This window comes from Myxine glutinosa, chromosome 11 (genome assembly GCF_964187855.1).
Source record: "Myxine glutinosa chromosome 11, kmMyxGlut1.1, whole genome shotgun sequence".
In the NCBI taxonomy this organism is placed as follows: Eukaryota; Metazoa; Chordata; class Myxini; order Myxiniformes; family Myxinidae; genus Myxine; species Myxine glutinosa.
Window position 1 is genome coordinate 111,282,781 of NC_136271.1, and position 24,608 is coordinate 111,307,388.

Consider the following 24,608-nt stretch of genomic DNA (forward strand, 5'->3'; position numbering starts at 1 on the left):
CCTCCGCGACGCCCTAATTAATCGATTCGGCATAGAACAGCAGAGCGAGCTTGTTAAAGCTCAGCTCGTGCTGCGAAAACGCAAGCCCCAGGAAGCCATCGGGGAACTTGCCCACGACATTCGCCGCGCAGTGGGGATCGCACATGCTAGCATGGCAGCGGATTCCCGGGAAAGCCTGGCGCTGGACCATTTTATCCAGGCCCTCCCGGATATTGAGCTCCGGCAACAGCTCGCCATGTGGCGCCCGCAGACTCTGAGCCAGGCGGCTGACGCTGCGGCCCGTTGGGAAGCAGCGAGGCCCCTAGCCCGAGGGGGCGAGCGTCTCGCAATGGCGGTCCGCCAGGTGGGACCCCCGATGGAGGGCGGACCCCTTAGGGGACCCGCCCCCGACGTGGGTCCTGACCTGGCGGGCATGGTCCGGAGGCTGGTGGACCAGCGCCTGGCGGGACCTGGACCATGGCAGGCGGCCCCGGAGGTGGCCCGCGGTGGACCACGAGCGGGTAATCCAATTCGGACCTACAGGGGGGGGAATTTGGAATTCCGGAGGCAAGCACCTTATCAGGTGAGGTGCTATACCTGCAACCGCCTGGGTCACCTGGCGCGGCACTGTCGAAACGCGCGCCGGGATGATCCCCGGCAGTTGAGGTCCTCAACTCCGCCCAGGGGGGAGCGGGTTAGCCGACCCCAGACACCCCCCCGCCAGACCCCGGGAAACTAGAAGGTGTCGGGCACGTAGGGCGGTGTTCGGCAGCAGAGGATGGAGGAGAGCCCTCATTGACGCGACAGGTCATTTATTGTGGCCAAATTGGAACCGGTAGCCTGACAATTAGATGCAAAATTGCCGGCGTGGGGGTAGACGCCGTAGTGGACACAGGAGCTAGCGCCACGATCATCAGCCCTGTGGTCCTTGATTCGAGCGCAGGTGGCTGGGATAAGATCCAGCGCCTGCAAAGTTATAGTTTGCAGCTTGCTACCGGGGTAACGGCCCCGATCATAGGGCGTGGTTCTGTGACCCTCAAGTTAGGGTCGGTAAGGAGGGAGATAGATGTTTGGGTGGCGGAGGTGTGCGACCCATGTTTAATAGGGTTGGACCTGTTGACTGCCAGCGGTTGTAAAATCGACTTGTGCCGGGGGATCCTGCAGGTGGGAGTAGAAGAGCTGCCGTTAGGGGGAGTGAGCACGGCCGAGAGAGCGGAGCTGGAGGCTTCCGAGGCCGTGACCATCCCCCCAAGGGCCGAGGCGATAGTGCCGGCCCGGTGGGCAGCTCGCCCAACATGGCAGGAGTCCTGCGGCCTGGTCGAACCGGTGGCAGCGCAGTCCATACCGGGTTTAATCGTGGGCCGCACCCTTGTAAAAACGGACGGACCGGTAGTGGCCGTCCGAGTAATAAATATGAGTACAGAACCACGCACTATAGTAAGGGGCACGAGGGTAGCTGGCTGCACCCCAGTTGAGGAAGTCGCGACAGTGAGGGGCGAGAACGTCCAGCCGAGCCGACCCCGGGGGGAGCCTTCAATAACAAGTAGGAATTGGCCCGATCCCATTTGCGAGATGGTAAATCGTAGCAGCGTAGAGTTGGGAGGTACCCAGAGGGAGGCCTTACACAAACTGGTTGGGTCCCATTTGGACCTCTTCTCCCTGTCCACCGAGGATATTGGACGTACGGGCCTGGTGAAACATCAGATCCACACCGGTGAGGCCCGGCCTATTCGTCAGGCCGCCCGACGGCTCCCTTGGAGCAAGACGGCGGAAGCTGACGAGCAGGTTGCAAAAATGCTCGACGCAGGTGTGATCGAGCCCTCGGGAAGTCCTTGGATGTCACCTGTTGTGCTGGTCAAAAAGAAGGATGGGACCACGCGGTTCTGCGTGGACTATCGCCAGCTAAACAACGTGACACTCAAGGACTCATATCCCCTGCCAAGGATTGATGACACCCTCGATGCCGTTGCGGGCTCAAATTGGTTCACAACTTTGGACCTCAAGAGTGGGTATTGGCAGGTGGAGATGGATAGGGCAGGGAAGGAGAAAACGGCATTTTCCACAGGTAAGGGACTGTATCAGTTTACTGTGATGCCGTTTGGTTTGTGTAACGCCCCCGCCACCTTTGAGAGATTGATGGAGCATGTACTAGGCGGCATGCCATGGCAATCATGCCTGGTGTACCTGGATGACGTCCTGGTACATGCCCAAACGTTCCCCCAGGCAGTAGCTAATTTGGACCAGGTGTTCGGGTGCCTCAGACAGGCAGGGTTGAAGCTGAACCCGAGTAAGTGCACTTTGTTTGCAAGAGAGGTGGCCTATCTAGGTCACGTGATCGGCCGCGAGGGGGTAAAAACGGACCCAGACAAAATTAAAGCGGTAGAGGAGTGGCCCGCACCACGTACCATCAAAGAGGTGCGGGGATTTTTGGGACTCTGCTCCTACTACCGGCGCTTTGTGGCGAAATTTGCGGAGTTGGCCCGTCCCCTCCACCGGCTTACGGAGAAGGGGACGCGATTTAATTGGACACGGGAGTGCCACGAGGCCTTCCAAAAATTGAAGGGGTGTCTGACATCCGCACCCCTTCTAGCTTACCCCACTAGCGACGGGGCATTTACCCTGGACACGGATGCGAGCCAGGAAGGATTGGGCGCAGTTTTGTCTCAGACACAGGAGGGCGTGGAGAGAGTGATTGGTTATTATAGTCGGGCCTTAAGTAGGCCCGAGCGAAATTATTGTGTCACTCGCAAAGAGTTATTGGCTATGCTGGCTGCCATGAACCATTTCCACCCGTACTTGTACGGGCGGAAATTTTTGGTTAGAACTGACCATTCCTCCTTGCAATGGCTCCTTCGGTTCAAGGAACCGGAGGGCCAAATTGCAAGGTGGTTGGAAAAGTTGCAGCAGTACGATTTTGATGTGGCCCATAGGGCCGGGAAGGCCCATGGTAATGCGGACGCACTCTCTCGGCGTCCTTGTCTGGGGGAAAACTGTAAATTTTGTGCGAGACACGAGGAGAGGGAGCAATTGGGCGATTCCGCCCCGATTCTCGTCGTCCGGGCAACCCGGGTGAGAGGGCCAATTTTGCCACTAACCGCGGACGAGGAATTTGGAGAGTTGGCTTGGAGCACGGCCCAGCAGGAGGATCCTGTTCTGGGGCCAGTGTTCAATTGGGTCACATTGGGGCAAAGACCAAAGGGGGAAGAGGTCACCCCCCTCGGGGCGCAGACAAAGGCATATTGGGCTCAGTGGCAGACCCTGGAATTGAAAGGCAACATCTTGTATCGCAAGTGGGTGGAGGTTCCCTCTGATAGAACTTCCTGGCTGGTGATAGTCCCTGACAAATTCAAGAACGTCATATTGCAACAGGTGCATGGTACCCGCTCCGGCGGCCATTTGGGCAGGACAAAGACAATATCTCGGGTCCGCCGGAGGTTCTATTGGGTGAATATGGGGCGCGACATACAGGACTGGTGTCGGAGATGCGACGCCTGTTCTGCCAAAAAGGGACCAGCACGGAGGATGAGGGCCCCCCTTCAATTACATCAGGTGGGGGCCCCCCTTGAGCGGGTGGCTATGGATATTCTAGGACCGCTGCCCCGCACCCGCCAAGGTAATAAGTATATCCTCGTGGTAATGGACTATTTCACCAAGTGGCCGGAGGCCTACGCCCTCCCCAACCAAGAAGCAGGGGTGGTAGCGCAGGCCTTCGTGGAAGGATTTGTGTGCCGGCATGGGATTCCACAGGAGTTGCACACCGACCAGGGACGAAATTTTGAGAGCAAATTGCTAAAAGATGTGTGCAGTCTCCTGTCAATTCGGAAAACCAGGACAACGCCTTTAAGACCTCAATCTGACGGGATGGTGGAAAGATTCAACCGAACTCTAATCCAACAACTGGCACTGTTCACCACCACCCGTCAGGATGACTGGGACGAACATCTCCCTTATTTGCTTATGGCCTACCGAACCAGCCAGCACGGGGCCACCGCATGCAGTCCAGCGTTGCTTATGTATGGGCGGGAGTTACGGGCTCCCGCCGACTTGCTATGCGGTCCCGTGCCAGACACAGTGGTTAACCCGCCGAGGGAGGGGTACGCACGTCACCTAGAGGAAGGCATGGAGCTAGTCCATGCCTTCGCCCGCCGCCAACTCCATCTGGCGGGGGAAAAGATGAAGCGCAGGTACGACGACCGGAGCCAGGGGAGTCAATACGCTCCGGGGATGAAGATTTGGTTCTTTAATCCCCGGAGGCGGAAGGGAAGGTGCCCAAAGCTCACCTCCCCCTGGCAAGGCCCAGGAGTCGTCCTGTCGCAAATCTGTGACGTGGTCATTAAGATCAAAATGGGGCCACGAGCCCTCCCTCGGATCGTCCACGCCGACCGGATAAGGCCTTACACCGGCGAACAGGCGCCCCCGTGGATTGCCTCGGCTTTAGATGCCGAGGCGGGACCCAGTACCTCTGAATAAGGGGGGGCTTATTAGTGCCAGAGGACTGGGGAATTGAGGAGCGATAGGCCCGGTGGGTAAGGGTGGCATCCCTGCCACCCTTCCCATGGGGGGGCAAAGGAGCAATAGCTTATGGGGTGATGGCAGTGAAAACTAGCCCGGGTGGGTTAGGTTATATTGATAGGGCCCTAGAAGATGACATTAGGTGACGTTAAGATTAGTTAGTGACTGATACCTGTAGTGGGGACGCAGGTAGATTAGTATGGATGATAATGACGAGGGAGCGCAATAGTTTAAAGGGACGACTGGGGAGCGCAAGTTTCAGAAGGGAGTAGTTAGCTGAGATGATGCCGTGTGTGTGAGGATGGAACAGGTGTGATTGCACAGGTGTGCAACTGGACAGGTGTGTGGAGCAGTGTGTGAGTAGTGAGTGTGTGGATCAGCGCGAATGCGCTTGGGGAGAGAAGGGTGCAGGTGGCACCAGGTGTGAGAACACAGGTGTGCAAATACAGGTGTGTGGAGAGAGTTGGAGTAAGTGGTACGGAGTGGTGTGCATGGTGTGAAGGTGTGAATGGGGGAAGAGTGGACCCCCATCACGGATACCCGGGGCGGGTAGTGTAAGTGTTAGGTAGAGGGCATAGGTAAATTGTGGTTGGATATTGGCATCTGTGGTGCGGTTGCAGAATGGTGTTGTGAATGGGTGCATTAGTGTTGTGGAAATGGCTGGGCGTGTAGCCTGTTAGTGTGTGTAGTTGGTTGGGCACTCCACCACTGTGAGGATGTCGGCCAGGTGAGGCCGCAGGTGGGCTCTGGGAGCCGGTAGTTGTGGATGGGGCCCGAGGATCCGGAGGATGGACCCGGGTAGCCCAGTGCCAGAGAGGGCACCGAGTGGGGAGAGTGCCAGAGGGCCTTCCCCAGGTAGTTAGGTTAGGGAAAGGAGCAGGTAAGCTCGGAGGCAACTGCAGTGGTGGAGGTGTGCAGGTGGGTAGACCCACTGGGAGAGGTACACGCCGCAGCCCAGAAATTGTGCGAGGGCACCGGGAGATGAATCGGGGGAGTGAGACCCCAAATTGAAGAGCACCACAGTTTGGCCAATGGGAATTGGTTTTTAGAACCCATAGTGTAAGAGGGCCAATGGTTTGGCCGGAGAAAGACCCCGGGTAGTGTAAAGTTGTTAAAGTCATTTAGGAAATAGTTAGGATTGAAGAACCTGTCGCACCATACGCAGCCACTTACCTGTGATGATGATGACTCCACACCTGTGTTTTCTTTGTTTTGTTGCAGGAGATGAATTGCTGTGTGGATTTGTGAGACGCATCACGACGTGGATGAGACATTGGGGTGATTCCATCTCTCCCTCCCTAGGAGGGACTGATGATGAATTGGTAATGGCAAATTTTGATGTTCAGTTGGAGATGGCAAATTTTGATGAGAGTTGAAAATGGCAAATTTGATTGGTTAGGAGGGAGAGAAGACGAATTTGGTTTATGGGAGGAACGGGGAAGACAGTAGGGATGTTTGTCGATTTGTAAAGTAGATGTTTATGGGTAGTGTTGTGTTGTGTGGATACAGTAAGGGGTAAGGGAGGGGCCATGTAGGTTACCTGGTGGGGGGGGGCGTACGATAGGAACGTACCTGTCTCACCTGGTTCCCATGTGCCCCCAGTGTGCGTTACCTTATATTGCGTGCACTTTTGCGCCCTTACCACCTTACTCACTTGTTTCTTCTTTTGTCTCCCACCTCCGAGGATCTGGCTTTGGGGTAGAGAGAGAGGAGAGAGAGGTGCTGGCTGCGCAGTTGTGGGCCTGCACTTTCGCTGTTTGCTGCCGGGATCGATACACCATATGGACCGCAATGTTTGTGGCCACCCACAATGGACCGCAGTTCGTTTGCGGCCAAGCACCACCCGGGGATGGACCTATGGGTCAACGTGGCACCTATGCCATACAGGTGAACCACTTTTAGTTAACACCAAGTGCACCACAAGAAGAGCAAGAGACACCTGCAGGGTTAGGGGTTGTCGAATTTATTTTTATTCCAATGAACAATGGTGACTGCACCGATTGGTGGTGGGGTGGTGCTTTTGATGCTCGGGAAGGGTGCTCTGCACGTTATTAAAGGCCGTCGGCCACAGAGCACTCGTGGGTTGGTGTATCGATGCTGGCAAGCGCGCTCTCTCTATGCATAACATCTGCATGTGTTCCTCCAAAGACAGGTCCTGGATCGTAGTGTAAATAGCAGCGTAGTTGTGTAAATAATGCTCCCTACCGGCTGTATGTTTAGTTTGTGAATTCTTTCCGCAATTCGGTTATCCTGTGGGTGTGTTTCTGAGAGGAGAAGGGTGCAACGTCGCAGGGGGACATATTTACTCATTTGTGAATATCTGTAAAACTGTCGCACTCAGGGTAGAGTTAATAGTAGAGGGAACTACATTGCGTGCCACACTAAAGTAGGTAAAAATTTATCGGGTCGGGACGCCCCGAGGGTAGAGAAGGGTGCAATGTTGCGAATATGGAATTTGGCCTCCATATCCGCTTGTAAATATTCCCCTATTTTCCCCAATACTCCCCAACTATCCCCAATCCCCCATTCCCTAGTCCCATTGTCTGTAAACAACAATCAGTAGAGCCGACCTTCCCCTTATTCCCCCATTAAATGTCGTGCCCAGGTCCACCGCACCACACGTAGACAACTTTCGGACATCTTGCTAGTTATTCTTAGTCTATGTCAGTTAAGGCCTCGTTTCCATTAATTATGACTCTTCGTTGCACCAGAATGTGATTATATGGCATCAGTAGTGAGTTTAGGACCTTTCCCATACCTCCTTCCATCTTCCATACCTCCTTCCATCTTCTTCCACAACTATAACTACAACAACAGAGGAGATGGGGGCGGCGCGGCGGCGCGGGGGAGGATGCATCCTCACACCGGCTCGGCGCTCCACGGGGTTACCAGAGGGGCTGGCTGTCAGCTCCTCGTCAAGGGCGGAGCCTGGTAACCCCCCCCGCACCCAATCAGAAGGGCGGACCGATTCCATCTGGGGCGGAGCTAACGAGCCGAGGGCGTGTCACTCCCCGCCGGATATACGTGGCGACTTAGCGGAAGTGACAAGAGATGCGCCCCCAGCTGGAGAAAGAGGTACCTGCGAGCGCTGAGTCAGATGCGCCCCGCCTGAGAAAGAACGTTGCCTGCGATCGCTGAGAGAGAAAGACCCGCCTGAGAAAGAACGTCCCCTCCGAGCGCTGTGACCTCCCCGCATCTTTGGACCGGACTGTACCCTGCTTTGAGCCAAGAGTGCACCTTGAGCCATCGATACCCGCTTTCCTGCCATCAACCCCCGTGTGAGTCAGCCTTGTCCCGTTTACCTGTCGTCTGTCCGGGGTTAATATAAGAGTGTGTCTAAGTGCCTGTCTTCCTGTGATATACCTCTAGCCCCTGTAATCTAACCTTTCCGTACGAATATACTTGAGAATCGAAACATTGGTGTCTGTCATTATAATCCAGCCGTGTGTCTTCTTTTCCTTTATTGATCCAGCGTAGCGCGGCTCCGTCAACGTCGAGTATAATCGGGTAATTTGTGCGGACACGACGGCCATTCCGCTCGGCCCACCTTAACATCAAAGTCGTGTCTGTAACAATATATTGCTGCCCGATAAACGGGCTTTTCAGAGTGCCTGAGTGTTTGGTTTGAATAAAGCAACTCGGATGAATTCCAGCTTTTTGTCGCGTCCATTCTTCCGATCGACGTGGGAGCCCCAGCTCCTTCAAGGGTCTATTTATGCCATAAAGCCCAGATCGGTGGAGTGTTGCAGTGATGGTTGTCCTTCTGGAAGTTTCTCCCATCTCCACACAGGATCTCTGGAGCTCAACCAGAGTGACCATCGGGTTCTTGGTCACCTCTATTTAACCAAGGCCCTTCTCCCCCGATTGCTCAGTTTGGCCGGGCGGCCAGCTCTAGGAAGAGTCCTGGTTGTTCCAAACTTCTTCCATTTAAGAATTATGGAGGCCACTGTGCTCTTGGGAACCTTCAATGCAGCAGAGATTTTTTTTGTAGGCTTCCCCAGATCTGTGCCTCGACACAATCCTGTCTCTGAACTCTGCAGACAGTTCCTTCGACCTCATGGCTTGGTTTTTGCACTGATATGCATTGTCAGCTCTGAGACCTTATATAGACATGTGTGTGCGTTTCCAAATCATGTCCAATCAATTGAATTTACCACAGGTGGACTCCAATCAAGGTGTAGAAACATCTCAGATGATCAAGAGAAATGGGAGGCATCTGAGCTAAATTTCAAGTGTCATAGCAAAGGGTATGAATACTTATGTCAATGTGATATTTTAGTTTTTTCTTTTTAATAAATTTGCAAAACTTTCCAAAATCCTGTTTTCTCTTTGTCATTATGGGATATTGAGTGTAGATTGATGAGGGAAAAAATGAATTTAAACGATTTCAGCATAAGGCTGAAACATAATAAAATGTGAAAAAAGTGAAGGGGTCTGAATACTTTCTGAATGCACTGTATATGACTCAGAACACTTCTGAGCTTGATCGAGAGCCCGAGCCTGGTCAAAGGCTGTCGCGAGATCCAACGGTTTATTCTCGAGGAGCCGTTGGCGAATGACATGGGACTGCAATCCCATGAAATTTCTTCTTGCCATGAAATAGGAGTATTAAACCACCATTTAGAAGAAAAAAAAAATCTTCTTGCACTCCCAATTTTCGAGCTATATCCCGGAGCCTGTTGGGACCTTTAGAATGAAATTCTGCATCAATAATGTGAATACAGAGTATGCAGGGCTGACATTTTTTTATCTTGACCTAATTTTAGGGTCATGACCGAATTATAGACATAAACATTTTCATCATAACTTGACTAAGGTTTGTCCAGTCGGAACGAAATTTCCCTCTCTATACAGCATAGAGAAAGCCGCATTTACGGTTAATTTACGTCATACCTCTCCAGGTTAAAGGTCAAGGTCAAATGGCGGTCTGAAAAAAAAAAGTGTTTTTTGTCATCGTTCAATTTATGCCAATGTGGGATCTCAAAGACCACTTGGCCTTCCAATATGTTCTTGCATCATAATAGTGCACCTGCACTAAAGTTGTGCACCTGATGTTTGATCCATGTCCTTAACCTACTTTTTTGGATTATGACCTAATTAACAAAAAACACATTTTTGATCATAACTTGAATAATATTCCTCCAATTTTCATGATGTTGAGTTTTTTTAAAATAGATCGTCGATGGGGACACATTTTCTTAATTTACATTCTATTTATAAATGTTGACGTGAAGGCCATACGGTGGTCGGAACAAAATGTGCCATCATTGGATCGTGGGTCAAGGGTATCACGGGCCAAGGGTGGGCCACGGCCAAGGGTGGGCCAAGGGTGGGCCACGGGCCAAGGGTGGGCCAAGGGTGGGCCAAGGGTAAGCCGGGGGAGATTTACCCTTGGAGATCGCGTCGTGATCACGGACATCTCGTTTTTATCGTTATACAAGGGTTTATTTATTAATTAATCCTAGTCCTTGATCGTCTGTCTTTGTCTGCTGGATCTGTACGGTTTTGTGTCTCCTTATTGAAAATCCTGATAACTGATGCGGGGTTAGCCCACACTTGGAGACAATCGCTCGCCTCTGCTCGGGCAGATTGACATTAAGCCGGCTCTCGGACATGAGCAATCAAGAAACAATCTCTGCTGTCGAAATGAAGATAATATCTGATCGCACGTTCAAGGTTGCAGAACTTGCAAAACAGTTCAGCATTTGTGTTTTTCAGAAGAAAAAAAAACTACCAAAATCAAGACTCTCTGCTCACCTTCTCTCTTTCATTCCTCTTTTTTCCCACCTATGGAACAAACTCCCACATTCTCTTCAATCCCACTCCACCCTCCAGGTCTTCAAAACAGCTGTTCACCACCATCTCTTATCTTCCCCCATACAAAACCTTGATCTTTTCTACCCCCGTTAATCCACCCCAAATCCACTTCCTTCAAATCCCGTTTTCTTTCCTGAAATCCCCTGTAGTGTCCATCTTGTTTATCCCATGTACCCCTCCCTATCCCTCTCCCTTCCACAGATCTCCCGATGTCCCTGTTCCCCACTGTTTTTGTGCTTCCCTCTCTCTTCCCCTCTTGTCTCCCGCTCCCCTTATTATATTTCCAATTTGGTAGCTCTCATAAGAGCCGGGACTAAGCATACAAAAAAAAAATTCATCCAGTTACCTGGTACTAGTTTTGCCGACCTCAGAAGGATGAAAGGCTGAGTCAACCCACCTGGTGTTAATTCAATGCCTGACTAGGGATTGGGGGAAATGGGCAATCCATACATAGACAACTGGTTTAGATGAAGCTCATTTTGGCAGCCATTTTATATGTATAAACAAAGCTCCTTAATTTATTTATTTTTTACATTAATTATAAAAATTAATTTATTTATCCAGTCCAATTTTAATAGCAAGTTCGTTGTAAAGATCAGTATTATTTACAGCAATCAACGCTTCAATCCTCCACATGTACAAACAAGACCTTCAAACACGATCTTGAATGCCACAGTTTGGATGATCAAACGCTTCCCCTTCGCCAGCAATTTATTGGCAGTGAGACTACTGAGTCCAAGAGACAACATAGTCAGAGTCCGAAAGGAAAAGGTGCAGACGTACGTTCGAGCTATCAGGTGTGGGTTCGATTCCCGACTCGAACATAAAATGCCGGCTTGGTGGTGCTCGGACGGACCATAAGCCGGGTGTCCCATCTGCTAGCATTATTTGGTGGGCGTTAAAAGATCCCATTGTGTTTTCGCTAAGGGTAGGTGAGATTATCTCCGGTAAATTTCAGCCCCAACCACATTCAGAACTAAGCAGCCGGTTCGTGAAAGACTCGACCCTTGAAAAAACCCTTCGGACACGTCACGATTAGTCGTCTAATGCAAGAGACATTGGAGGTCTCTCGCCAGATGCACCCACCGCTCCCTCCATTCATTAGGGTCTCTAAACGAAGCTCGACCCAAATCCGTTTAGCTCACACCCCTGTTGTACACCCCCTCCGCAGATCCACCCGTTACATCCTCTATGCCGTAAAGATGCCCCCACCCCCCCTCGGCAATCAGATCATGGTCACAAATGGTCATTTTCGACGAGGTCGTACCGTGAGACCCGTCCCCAGAACGACCACGTCGTACTCTTCGTCCATGGCTCAATCCTTCCCACGGCGTGGATTCCGAAGCGCAGACAAACAATGACAACAGTGATAAACGGTACTGGTCGGGCGTGGTGGCGGAAGGAGGATGTGGCGAGAATCGGAGGGGAGTGTACCAAGGAAGGGACGGATCATCTGGGGAGAAGTGGGAAGGAGGGAGGAAAAGGGGGCGGGGCTTGCAGGGGTTGTGAAGAGGGGATTGGGCAAATGTGGAAGGGAAGAAGATGAACAAAGGGACGGGAAGTGGGGGAAAGATCATCGATTTAAAAGGAGAGGAGGTGAATGAAAAGGAAGTGGAGTATTTGGGAGTTTAATAGTATCGTTTGTAATAAACTTTTCAGTTATTATCGTTACGCGGACTTATACAGTTATAGGCGGCACGGGGACAAGACACACAATAATACATCGAATTATATCCTGGTGACGTCACAATTGCGTCACATTTACCCTTTCCCTCCATTTTACCAGAAAAGCAAGCTTTGTAATTGTTATAAACTGAACCCGTGGTGTAGATAAAGCTCTGATAACCCCCCCGGCCATGCCATTGTACCACGGGCACCAGGATTGTATAACTATAATAATTATTGTTATTGCTAACTTCATATCTGTATATATAATTATCTTCATTACGTCATACCAAAGGGCAAAGGAACCAAATGCACCGAAATAATGGTTCGAAAGGCAGATTCTCCCGTTGGGTCTTTTTAACCTTGTGCGGAGGCAAATTCTGGGGGTAAAAAAACCATAGTGATAAAGTAACATCCCCGACTTCCGTCACGTGCAGGATCACGTGAGCGTCAGCGCCGTTGAAAGGGAACGCCCTTCCCCGCCCACTTGGACGTCATCACGCTTGTCACGTGCGTCGGACAACTACGGGAAAACAATTCAGAGGTTCTTCGGATATACAAGGTTGACAACATCGACATCCTGGCAGGTGACAAATGGTTCGTGTCAGTGGCATTGCGAACATCACCTTCCGTACTGATACAAATGCAAGGTGCAATATACTCACTCTCAGGGATTTTCAAAGACTATCGATTATTGATTAACACCGACCTTCACAAGTCCATAAGAACCCTGAGTCGTCACACAAATATTCTACATCGGAAAAAACTTCCTCAGACTTCGAGTCAAATGAGCAGTTCAATGCATTTTAATGAAGACAAGATCCATTCCCCCAGGTTGAACTTTCGTCCATTTTTGTCAGCCATGTTGAAGTCGTGCGTGATAGCAGCGCAACATTTTTAAAAAGCTTTCTTCGATAGAGTTACTCCATCAATGTTTGAATGTGCAAAGCGTACTCGGTTGGGTATTACTATCGCTCGGCGTCTTTTAAAACCGTTAAACGCTGTTTCATGTCAGAAAAGGTAGAACTAGTTAGGCCTTCATTCTGGTTTTCGCAGGATAGTGACCACTCGTCTTGTGGCTATCGGTGGGGTTCGACACTATATTTCGTGTCTAATATTACACTTTGACCCGGTAAGTGTTGACATATTGATATTATCGGTTATTGGTATTGCGCGCATTCTTTCCTTATTTTGTTTTTATGTATAGCGGATTCCGAGGCCTAGTTTGGGGCCGACCTTTGGTAACAAGGAAACACGAGTTATATTATTATTACACCTCCATTTTCCTTCATTGTCATTATCATTGCCTGTGAAGGAGAGATTAAACTTGATATGATTCTAAGCTGTGTATCTTGGGTTCGAATCCCGACCCGGCTGCAAACTGTCATCCAGGTGTTTGACAGGTAAGGTTATCCTATCCATCAATGCGTGTACCGTTCCTCGGATGGACGTTGAAGACCCCCACGGTGTTTTTTTTTTCTAGAAGAGGAGGCGACCTATCGTCGGCACCCTGAGCACTGGTGTAATTGTGGACAAACTTTCATTAAAGGCACAAATCTCAGCAGTCGAAACCGTCCTCGTGATAATAACAATGTAGGCCTACCGATGATGTATGTTCATGGACTTTTCACGGCATCTAGAGGGCGTCGTACCTGGAGTGACCAGTCTGAAGGTCTACAAGCAACAATGTAAAACGACCAAGAGACAACACCTCATCCTGAGAGCGTCGACCTGGAGGGATCAGTCTGAAGGTGTACAAGCAACAATGTAGAACGACCAAGAGACAACACCTGATCCTGAGAGCGTCGACCTGGAGGGACCAGTCTGAAGGTGTACAAGCAACAATGTAGAACGACCAAGAGACAACACCTCATCCTGAGGGCGTCGATCTGGAGGGACCAGTCTGAAGGTGTACAAGCAACAATGTAGAACGACCAAGAGACAACACCTCATCCTGAGAGCGTCGATCTGGAGGGACCAGTCTGAAGGTGTACAAGCAACAATGTAGAACGACCAAGAGACAACACCTCATCCTGAGAGCGTCGACCTGGAGGGACCAGTCTGAAGGTGTACAAGCAACAATGTAGAACGACCAAGAGACAACAACTCATCCTGAGAGCGTCGATCTGGAGGGACCAGTCTGAAGGTGTACAAGCAACAATGTAGAACGACCAAGAGACAACACCTGATCCTGAGAGCGTCAACCTGGAGGGATCAGTCTGAAGGTGTACAAGCAACAATGTAGAACGACCAAGAGACAACACCTCATCCTGAGAGCGTCGACCTGGAGGGATCAGTCTGAAGGTGTACAAGCAACAATGTAGAACGACCAAGAGACAACACCTCATCCTGAGAGCGTCGACCTGGAGGGATCAGTCTGAAGGTGTACAAGCAACAATGTAGAATGACCAAGAGACAACACCTCATCCTGAGAGCGTCGACCTGGAGGGATCAGTCTGAAGGTGTACAAGCAACAATGTAGAACGACCAAGAGACAACACCTCATCCTGAGAGCGTCGACCTGGAGGGATCAGTCTGAAGGTGTACAAGCAACAATGTAGAACGACCAAGAGACAACACCTCATCCTGAGAGCGTCGACCTGGAGGGATCAGTCTGAAGGTGTACAAGCAACAATGTAGAACGACCAAGAGACAACACCTCATCCTGAGAGCGTCGACCTGGAGGGATCAGTCTGAAGGTGTACAAGCAACAATGTAAAACGACCAAGAGACAACACCTCATCCTGAGAGCGTCAACAAGAAGTTGAGACACTGCAGTATCCGTGTGGGCCATTGGATGAACTTTGTCGTAGAGATGTCATAATTCGTATTCGTATTCTGGTGTTCTGCCCGAAGGCAGGTTCAGTACTGCTAAAGCAGTTGTTTGGCAAGGGTTATACCGGGTGTTTTACCATTGCCATCCCAGCAGTAGTTAGGACAGGAAATTGCAATTTGTTCAGTGTGCTGGTGATAGCTCGCCTACTCTTCACAAAGGACACCGTGGGATCTGTAATGTCCACCAACTAATGCCGGCAGAGGAGATGCCCGTTTAGCGTCCATTTGAGGGACGGCACACACATTGATGAATCACGCTGCCTTTGAAACACCGGGATGGCAGTTTATAGCTGGGTCGGGATTCAAACTCATGCTTGGCAGCTTAGAGTTGAGTGTCCTTGCCTCTAGAGTCTAGACCATCCTGTCAGCCCAGAGATGTAATAACCCATAGCAAATTTACATTTACTTCCGAAGAAATGCTGTACAGTCTTCATAATTTAAAATGGATTAAATTGAGACGTATTGTCACTGATCTACACATAATACCCCATAATGTCAAAGTGGAATTTTTTTCAGAATCTTTTACAAAATAATTCAAAATGAAATACAGAAATATCTAATTTACTTAAGCATTCAGCCCCCTGAGTCAATACTTTGTAGAAGTGCTTTTGGCAGAGAATACAGCTTCATGTCTTCTTGGGTATGTCTATCAGCTTTGCACATCTGGATTTGGGAAGTTTCTCCCATTCTTCTCTGCAGATCCTCTCAAGCTCTGTCAGGTTGGATGGGGACCGTCGGTGGGCAGCCATTTTCAGGTCTCTCCAGAGATGTTCGATTGGGTTCAACTCAGGGCTCTGGCTGGGCCACTCAAGGACCTTCACAGAGTTGTCCCGAAGCCACTCCTGTGTTGTCTTGGCTGTGTGCTTAGGGTCATTATCCTGTTGGAAGGTAAACCTTCGGCCCAGTCTGAGGTCCTGAGCGCTCTGTTTCAGGTTTTCATTAAGGATATCTCTGTACTTTGCTCCGTTCATTGTTCCCTAAACCCTGACCAGTCCCCCAGTCCCTGCTGCTGAAAAACACCCTCACAGCATGGTGCTGCCACCAACATGCTGCACGGTAGGGTGATGAACTATGTTTGGTTTCTGCCAGACGTAGCGCTTTGCAAGAGTTCAATTTTCATCTCATCAGACCACAGAATATTTTGCCTCATGCTCTCAGAGTCTTTCATGTGCCTTTTTCACAGGAGTCGCTTCTGTCTGGCCACTCTCCCATAAAGCCTAGATTTGTGAAGTGCAGCTGAGACTGCTGTACTTTCGGCAGGTTCTCTATTCTCAGCTGGGAACTCTGTAGTTCTCTGAGTGGTCATTGGGTTATTGGTCACCTTCCTGGGTAGATCGAGTAGATCGAGTCCTGGGTAGATCCATATTCTTTCCATTTCCTAATTATGGAGTCCACTGTTATTGGGAACTTTCAACACTAGAAATTGTTTTATACCATTCCCCAGATCTATGCCTCCTCCCAATTATATGTTGGAGTTCTACAGACAGTTCCTTTGATTTCATGGTGGAGTTTTTGCTCTGATATGCACTGTCAACTGTTGGACCTCATATAGAAAGGTGTTTCTTTCGAAATCATGTCAAATCCATTGACTTGGCCACAGGTGGACACCAATCAAGTTGTAGAGACATCTCAAAGACGATCAAAGGAAAATTGATGCACCCGAGCTCAATTTGGAGTGTCATAGAAAGGGGTTGAATACTTTTTCTTTTTGTGTGGGATTCTGCCTGCCACAAAGCCTACAAGGCCACTCGAGGTGGGGGCTACATAAAGGAAAGAAAAGTATAGATATTAGACAGAAAGGAGAAAAGCAGAAGCAGAAAAACACTTAAATTGATATATGTGGGAAAATTACATGCCCAGACCAGGAATCGAACACAGTTCCTCTGGAAAACCATACCAGTGCTCTGCCATCTGAGCTATCTGGGTGACCCTGACCAAGCATTCAATTTTCCCACACATTTGATTGCCACTCTCTTTCCGTCAATGCTTCCGGGGCACTCGCTGCCAACCATTGGAGCACCAACGGCCTGAACACGAGAGGGTCTTCTTCCAATGGGGGGGGGACAAATCCATGCACTCTATTATAAACACCACTGGGGGTGTAGTTAAGCAATTAGATTAATGAACAGGATTATGAATAATTAAATTGATATATTAAATTAGTATAACTAGCAACGGTACCCTCCCTACGGGTGGGGCTTCAATTGGGAAGCCGAAATGAAAAGGCTAAATATCAGAAATTGAAGGCAGAAATTTTTTATTTTAAACGATTCATATAAACATCCGTCAAATCATATCACACGTAAATCATCAAAATCAAAACTGTATCTTTAGAATTTCAATAAAAGCCACATCACTGTTCATATCGGTAAATATTATTCCATCGTGTTTCAAATCGTGATATCAACTGTACGCTTTTCTTTAGGGAAACTATTTGAATGATTTTGTACCTCTTCTTCAGCTTAGAACTTCAGGATAGACGACATTGCTGATAAAAGTTCCTTTTCTCGAATTGCACGAATATGTGAATTCTGATTGTGTTTCATTGTGATGTTTGTGCGGCGACGGGCGGTGTGTACAAAGGGCAGGGACTTGATCAACGCGAGCTGATGACTCGTACTTACTGGGAATTCCTCGTTCGTGGGAAACTGTCTCAAGCCCCAGTCCCCATCACGGATGGGACTCAGCGGTTTACCCGAGCATGACGGCGAAGGGCAAGGTACACGCGGCCCCAGACATCGAAGGGCATTAAACGTTCATTAAACATTAAACGTTCATGAAAGAATTACGAAACGAAAAACATTACGAAATTACGTTCACACCGTCATGTCAAACACTACCGTGAACGCATACATCGTCACAACATAGTCACAATGAGAACATCGTCACAATGAACGTTATGCGAACGCGAATGTTATGCGGGAGTCCAAACCTGAGAATGCTGGAGACCAAAGCTGAAATTGGGAAAACGAAATAGCCTATTTTATTCCCATTGGTCCCAGGATTACCCACCCAAAATATCTTTGCGATCGGTTCAGCTGTTTTTACGGTACCTTCGAACAGACAGACTGACATTTGGTGAATTATAGTAAGATTGTTATATTTAAAATATTGATTTTAATTAAATTGATACACAACACAGCAACATGCATTTTAAGGCCATTTTCCCTGCTAGAGCGGGGGTTGGCCTTGCGGTCCCCATGACAATCTTCTCCATTTTGCCATATTTTCTGCATCTCCCCTTGTAAACCCCCTTGCCCGCATTTCTTCTTCCACCACCTTTAGCCAAGTCTTTCTCGGTCTTCCCCGTCCTCTACTTCCTTCTACATTCATTTCCATCACTTTTCTCAACCTGTCACTTTCATCCTTCCTCAACACATGACCAAACCATCTCAAACTGTTTCTCTTCACAGCATCCATCACAGGCTCTATTCCCATCATCTTTCGCAATTCATCATTTGTCTTCCTCTCTCACAACGATACTCCACACATCCACCGAACCATTCGCATTTCCACCCTTTCCAGCCTTCGTTGCTGCTCTACGTTCATTACCCATGTCTCGCTCCCATAAATCACAACACTTCTCACACATGCAGCACACACCTTTCCCTTCAGCTTCAACGACACTCCCCTCCTCATCAGCACGCCACTCAGTTCCCACCACTCATTTAATTAAATTGATATAATTAAATTAAATTGGTCTGGGCATGTAATTTCCCCACACATATCAATTTAATTATTTAAAATCCTGTTCATTAATCCAAGAACAATACTTATTGACTCAAGACATTTGAGGTTTTCATTTTTCATTATTTTGTAAAAAAAAATTCTATAAAAAAAAATTCCACTTTGACATTATGGGGTATTTTGTGTGGATCAGTGACAAAAAATCCCAATTTAATCCATTTTAAATAAAAAGCTGTAACACAACAATGTGAAAAAGTTCAAGGGGTGTGAATACTTTCTGAAGGTATTGTATATTTCTTTGTTTTGCATTTTCTGCAGTATTGTCACTTAAGCTTCATTTCAAAAGGAAATTGCTGGTATGGTTCTGTTTCCTTCCCACATAGGGTGAGGCATCATGTCTGACAGCGAAGGCAGCAACTTCTCTGACAATGACCAGGAGAGCTTCCACGGTAGTGAAGCAGAGGAGGCAGAGGAGGCAGAGGAGGCATGTTTCTTGCTGTTTCTTTATTACCCTCGCCAGAGGAGGGATATTGCATTTGAGTCCGTTTGTTTGTCTGTCTGTTTGTCCGCACAGAATAAATATGATTTTCTCTGCAACCGTTGGTCCGATTGACAGGAAATTTTCACCATAGGTGCAATTCCACCTGTATAATTTTTTAAATGATGCTGATGACGTCATCGGTCACGTGGTTCGGCCGCCATCTTGGAAAAACCGAAAAACTTTGTATCCAAAAGTGCTGAACGGGAAAAATTGAGACGTGGCTCATTGTAAAGAACTCTCCATGGGGAATAAAATATGTTGTCAGAGGTGCCTCCATTATGACGTCATAATTTTACAAGTACAAAACTTCATCCGATCAAGATGAAATTTCTTGAGCATAATCTAGGAATAAATTAGTTTAGAAAAAAAATAATGATGACGTTATCGGTCACGTGATTCGGCCGCCATATTTGATTTATCACAAAAGCGTTAAAAACCACTGAAAATACATCCTGGCGAGGGTTTGCAATCTCTGCTCTTTTTCTTGTTTCTTTAGTATGATTGTTGTGGTAGTATTTGTAAGACAAATATGGTTGGAAATGTATGTATGGGAAATTGCAAGCAAAATGATGTTTTAATGAAAAGGTAATTATTATTGGGAATTATTTTATTGTCTGCATTTTAGGATGAGGTATTGTCTGCTAAAGGAAGTGATAAGGAAGAAGAGGAGGAGGAGGATGAGGGGGAGGATCTAGTGGAGGAAGACGAGTATGACGATGAAGATGAGGAAGAGGCACACAGAGCAAAGAAGAGCCGCCACAGTGGCTTTATATTGGACGAAGCTGGTAATGCTTTTATTTCATTAGTCGTCAAGAGGAATGCGAGTCCACCCCCTCAACCCCCAAACCCCATTGTCCTTAAAGTGAGTCTCATCCCATTTCCCATGCTGCTGCGATTTCATTTTCCCATGCGAGTCCCTACCAACCCCTGCTCCCTCCATTTTCCTTGCATACAAACTTCATAACGGAAAGAAATCACTTATTTGTATCACCATTTGCAGACTCTTTATAAAAGTTTGAAGATTGTTGTATTTAATCATCATATCACACAAGTTGCTGCACTTGTATCATTGAATGTATCATTGGTATTCACCCAGATGTTGATGAGGACGAATATGATGATGAGCAGTCAGATGACGACAACGAAGATATCATCGACAAAGGTATTTGCATTCTTAATTTGCGTTTTGTTTTGATATTCAGTTTTCTTTGAAGTTTTTGCATTTTTGTACACGTTATTAAAAATATGCCGCAAGTTTGAAGTGAATGGTCAACATGTCTGTCCTCTTCCACAACTTATTAGTCCCCTACCGGTGTACACCGGAGGGGACTATAGGTTTGCACGCCGTCCCTCCGTCTGTCCGTCCGTCATTCCGTCCGTCCGTCCGTCAGTCCGTCAGTCTGTCAGTCCGTCACGCAAAGAACAGTTTTCCGGACTTTTTTTCTAAACTCTTAAAGCTAATGATTTCAAACTTGGTGCATGGTTTCCTCATGATAAGTTACAGATCAAGTTCGAACTTCACGACGTTTCGATCATTTTTGACAAAGTTATGGCACTTTGAACTTTGGGAATTCTGATAATTCTGATGATCCTTAACTCAGTGCCATTTTAAGTTTTAATTTCCTTTAAAAAATATTTTCTCTGCAATAATAGGACCGATTGAGATCAAATTTTCACTGTAGGGGGGGACTTGGTCTGTAGAATATTTTAATGGTAATTATGACGTCACAGGTCACGTGATTCGGCCGCCATATTGTTTTTCATGAAAACACGAAAACCCCTTTTTCTCTGCAACGGCTGAACAGATCGAGGCCAAACTTTGCAGGCAGAATCGCATACCCATGACAAACAAAAAAGTCACCGAGCATGACGTCATGCATCACACGGTTTCAGAGTTATGACGTTTTTAAGCATGAACCTTTAAAATCGAGCTCCTCCCTCATTTTTGATCCAATCGAGGGGAAACTTCACAGACCTGTTCAGCATGTCGGTCTACTAAAATGTCCTTTTGGAATTTGCGATAGAGCACGTGGTTTGGCAGATATCGTTAATTAAACGAAAATATTTTTTAAAAATGGATATCTCTTGAATCGCTAGTACCTCAGACCGTGAGTTGGTAATTATTTATTTCACACAGTGCAATACGTGCAGGCCGCTCCACGGAGTGACCTTGCGGGCTTATCAACGAGACGAGGCTTGACACACATGTGTCTCAGCATACCTCAGATCAAGTTTGAAAACCAGCATCAACCGTGCATAAATTTGCATATTCGATCATTTTTGACAAAGTTATGGCACTTTGAACTTTGGTAGGGGACATGTATTGCAGCGCAATACTCAGAATGGTTGTTTTATTGGTCAGATTAATTGTGTCTACTGGTTGTGACTGTTTGTTAAATAATTTCAAAATCTTAAGTGTGTCCAATAATATGCCCAGCTATTTCTACAATCTACAATTTCCCAGTACGTTCTACAAGCTAGACGTCTTTTTTTTTTTTTTTTTTTTTTTGTATACAAGATCGAGGCTCGTGAAAGAGCGAACATTAATCACACAGAAAGACAAACAGACACACAAAACAAATAACATCGGGAGCGGTAGACAAGATGGGGAGAGAGGGGGAAGGACACAAACACAACATTTGAGAGCAGGGACCGAGAGACATGGAGACATCGAGAGAACTGTGGGAGGGAGAGGGCTTTGGGGGGGAGGCATGGGAAGGGGGGGGGGGTGGGAGAGGTATAAAACATATGGACACTGCCAAGACCTCCAGGAAAGAAGTTGGAATTTCAAACAAGGTGGATCTGGGGTGAATTAGTGGGGGTAGAAAAGATCAAGGTTTTGGATGGGGGAAGATAAGAGATGGTGGTGAACAGCTGTTTTGAAGTATAAAACACAGATGGGAGAAGTATAAAACACAAGGACTTCCAGGACAGAAGTTGGTATACCTCACACTATCAGAGACTCCTCCTCACTCACCACATTCAAAACATCACTAAAGACCCACCTGTTCAACACTGCATTCAACATTCAACCCACAGCATTTAACCCCTGACTATCTCTTCTCCTTCTCCTTCCTTTTGCTTTAAATATTTCCCTATTGATTCTTGTCTTTTTGCAATTGTTGTTTTCATGTATTGTTATGCATTATGTTTTCCACTCTGTCAAAGCGCCTTTGGGCTTCTGGAAAAGCGCTATACAAAATAAATGAATTATTATTATTATTATTATTATTTCAAAAAAGTGGAATTGGGGTGAAATTAGCGGGGGTAGAAAAGATCAAGGTTTTGGATGGGGGAAGATAAGAGATGGTGGTGAACAGCTGTTTTAAAGACCTGGAGGGTGGAGTGGGATTGAAGAGAGTGAGGGAGTTTGTTCCATAGGCGGGAGAAAAGAGGAATGAAGGCGTGAAGGTGAGCAGAGAGTCTTGAATTTGGCAGTTTAACCATAAGAGGGTTGCAGGCAGATCTTGTGCGACCTGTAGGAATATTTGCCGGACAGCCCAGAGAGAGCTGGGGGGGCAAGGCCAGAGAGGAGTCGGTAGAAGACGGAAAAACCACCAACCTTCTCTGCCTTTTCTCCATTTCCATCTTCCTTCTTCAAATACATTCACTTGAATCCTTTTTATGATTAAACAAAAAAATCCCTTCCTCTTTGCATGAGTGTGTACACACGCACACAACACATTACACCACACCACACCACACCACACCACACCACATACATACATACATACACATACATATACGCACACACACACCACACACACACACCAAACTACATACATACATACATACATACATACATACATACATACATATACGCACACACACGTGCACACACACACACACATGCACACACACACACATACACACACACATACACGTGCACACACACACATACACACACACATACGTGCTTACCTCCCATAATGGTAGAAACGTTTCCATGCCATTCACTGTTGCCAAATTTATTGAACGAGGGCGTGCCCGTACGTGGGTGCAAAAAAACATGCGTGCAAACAACAACAACAAAAAAATACTTTGAAACCACGTGGCAGTAACGACCACAGAACCCCCCCCCCCCCCTCTATTTACATGAAATGGTTTGGTCCATTCGCAAAGCCAAAGCGAACGGCTTGTGAGTACGGTAGAACCCCCCCCTCTATTTACATGAAATGGTTTGGTCCATTCGCAAAGCCAAAGCGAACGGCGAACGGCTAAATCGCCATAGCTCGGTAACTACTTCTCCGATTAATATGAAACCTTGAAAAGGCACATCCTCAGGTCCCCAGCAATATACCTGGCAAGTTTCAAGTATATCGGACCCGTGGTTGTCGAGAAACAGCGGTCACAGACAAACACACAGACATACACACACACATACACACAGAGATTACTGGAATTATAGATAGATAAAGGAAACGTGCGTTGTTATCGCATTTTAATAAGAATGGTGCCTGAACGATTCACTGGGGTAGTGCACCTTCTCCCTATCACAAGCAAAGTACCAGAATATATTGTGAAGAAGACTTGAAAATCTAGTTTCTTATCTAATTATCGTGCCTTTGATACGGTCTGACACCCCGCCCTGCTCACTAAACTCTCCTATGGTATCCAAAATCCTCTCTATCTCTTTGCTGATGACTTCACTCTCTGCCGCTCCATTCCTCAACCCTCAGATCGGCAGTCTGCAGCCTCCTCGCTCTCTGCAGACCTGGACAAAATCACAGACTGGTCAAAGAAGTGGAACATGTCTTTCAATCCTGACAAATCTCACACTCTCACTATGTCTCTCCGAAAAGACCGTCTGAACAACCCTCCCATCTACTTTCTGAACAATCCTCTTGAAGAAGTTCTGTCACTCAAGCTTTTGGGTCTCACTATCTGCCATGATCTTTCCCGGGTTTCCAACATTTCCAAGCTTGCCTGCAAAGCCAGTCGCCGACGGGGTATCCTCCATCATACGAAGTCCTTTCTGGCACCCCTGAGCTCCTCACCACATACAAAGCTTTCATCTGCAGCTCAATGGAATACTGCTCTCCCCTCTGGGCTGGTGCTCCTGCCTCACACCTATCTCGGCTTCACACTGTTGAAACCAAAGCTTTCAGAATCATTGGAATCTCCCGTGATGAAGTTAACTCCAAGGGCCTTTCACTTACTCACCGCAGGCAGGTTGGTGGTCTTTCTGTCTTATACCGACTCCTCTCCAGCCTTGCTCCCCCAGCTCTCTCTGTGCTCTGTCCGCCAAATATTCCTACAGGTCGCACAAGATCTGCCAGCAACCCTCTTATGGTGAAACTGCCAAAATCAAGACTCTGTTCACCTTCACTCTTTCATGCCTCTTTTCTCCAGCCTCTGGAACAAACTCCCACACTCTCTTCAATCCCTCTCCTCCCTCCAGTTCTTCAAAACAGCTGTACACCACCTTAGGTAATTAAGTTTTAGGTAATTTTTGTCCATGAATTGCAAGGACATTAGATGACAATTGAGCTGTTTGCACTGAAGAGAAGGCCAAACCAGCTGAGGAGATAGGGATGAAGTAGCAGGATCTACCGATGAGGGATGCATGTAA

The 24,608-nt window shown here is 47.7% G+C and overlaps 2 protein-coding genes across 5 annotated transcripts in view; one reads left to right on the forward strand and one right to left on the reverse strand.

Moving 5' to 3' along the window:
* Positions 1 to 11,749, reverse strand: part of GDI2 (GDP dissociation inhibitor 2) — a 61,103-nt gene extending 49,354 nt beyond the window's left edge. The window contains exon 1 of the mRNA XM_068102445.2: positions 11,576 to 11,749. Within this exon, the coding sequence (XP_067958546.2) occupies positions 11,576 to 11,620 (45 nt within the window). The 5' untranslated portion in view covers positions 11,621 to 11,749. The remainder of the gene's footprint in view (positions 1 to 11,575) is intronic.
* Positions 11,750 to 12,850: 1,101 nt separating this feature from the next.
* SUPT5H (SPT5 homolog, DSIF elongation factor subunit) overlaps positions 12,851 to 24,608 on the forward strand; it is an 87,943-nt gene continuing 76,185 nt past the window's right edge. For 2 of the 4 annotated variants that reach the window (XR_013625023.1, XM_068103743.2), the window contains exons 1-4: positions 12,982 to 13,105; positions 18,879 to 18,979; positions 19,662 to 19,821; positions 20,133 to 20,198. Coding sequence is in view for 2 of the 4 variants with exons in the window: in XM_068103743.2 (XP_067959844.1) it covers positions 18,890 to 18,979; positions 19,662 to 19,821; positions 20,133 to 20,198 (316 nt within the window). In the remaining 2 variants the exon portion in view is untranslated. Of the gene's footprint in view, positions 13,106 to 18,878; positions 18,980 to 19,661; positions 19,822 to 20,132; positions 20,199 to 24,608 lie in introns of all 4 variants that reach the window. The other 2 variants (XM_068103744.2, XR_013625024.1) reach the window with 2 other exon arrangements.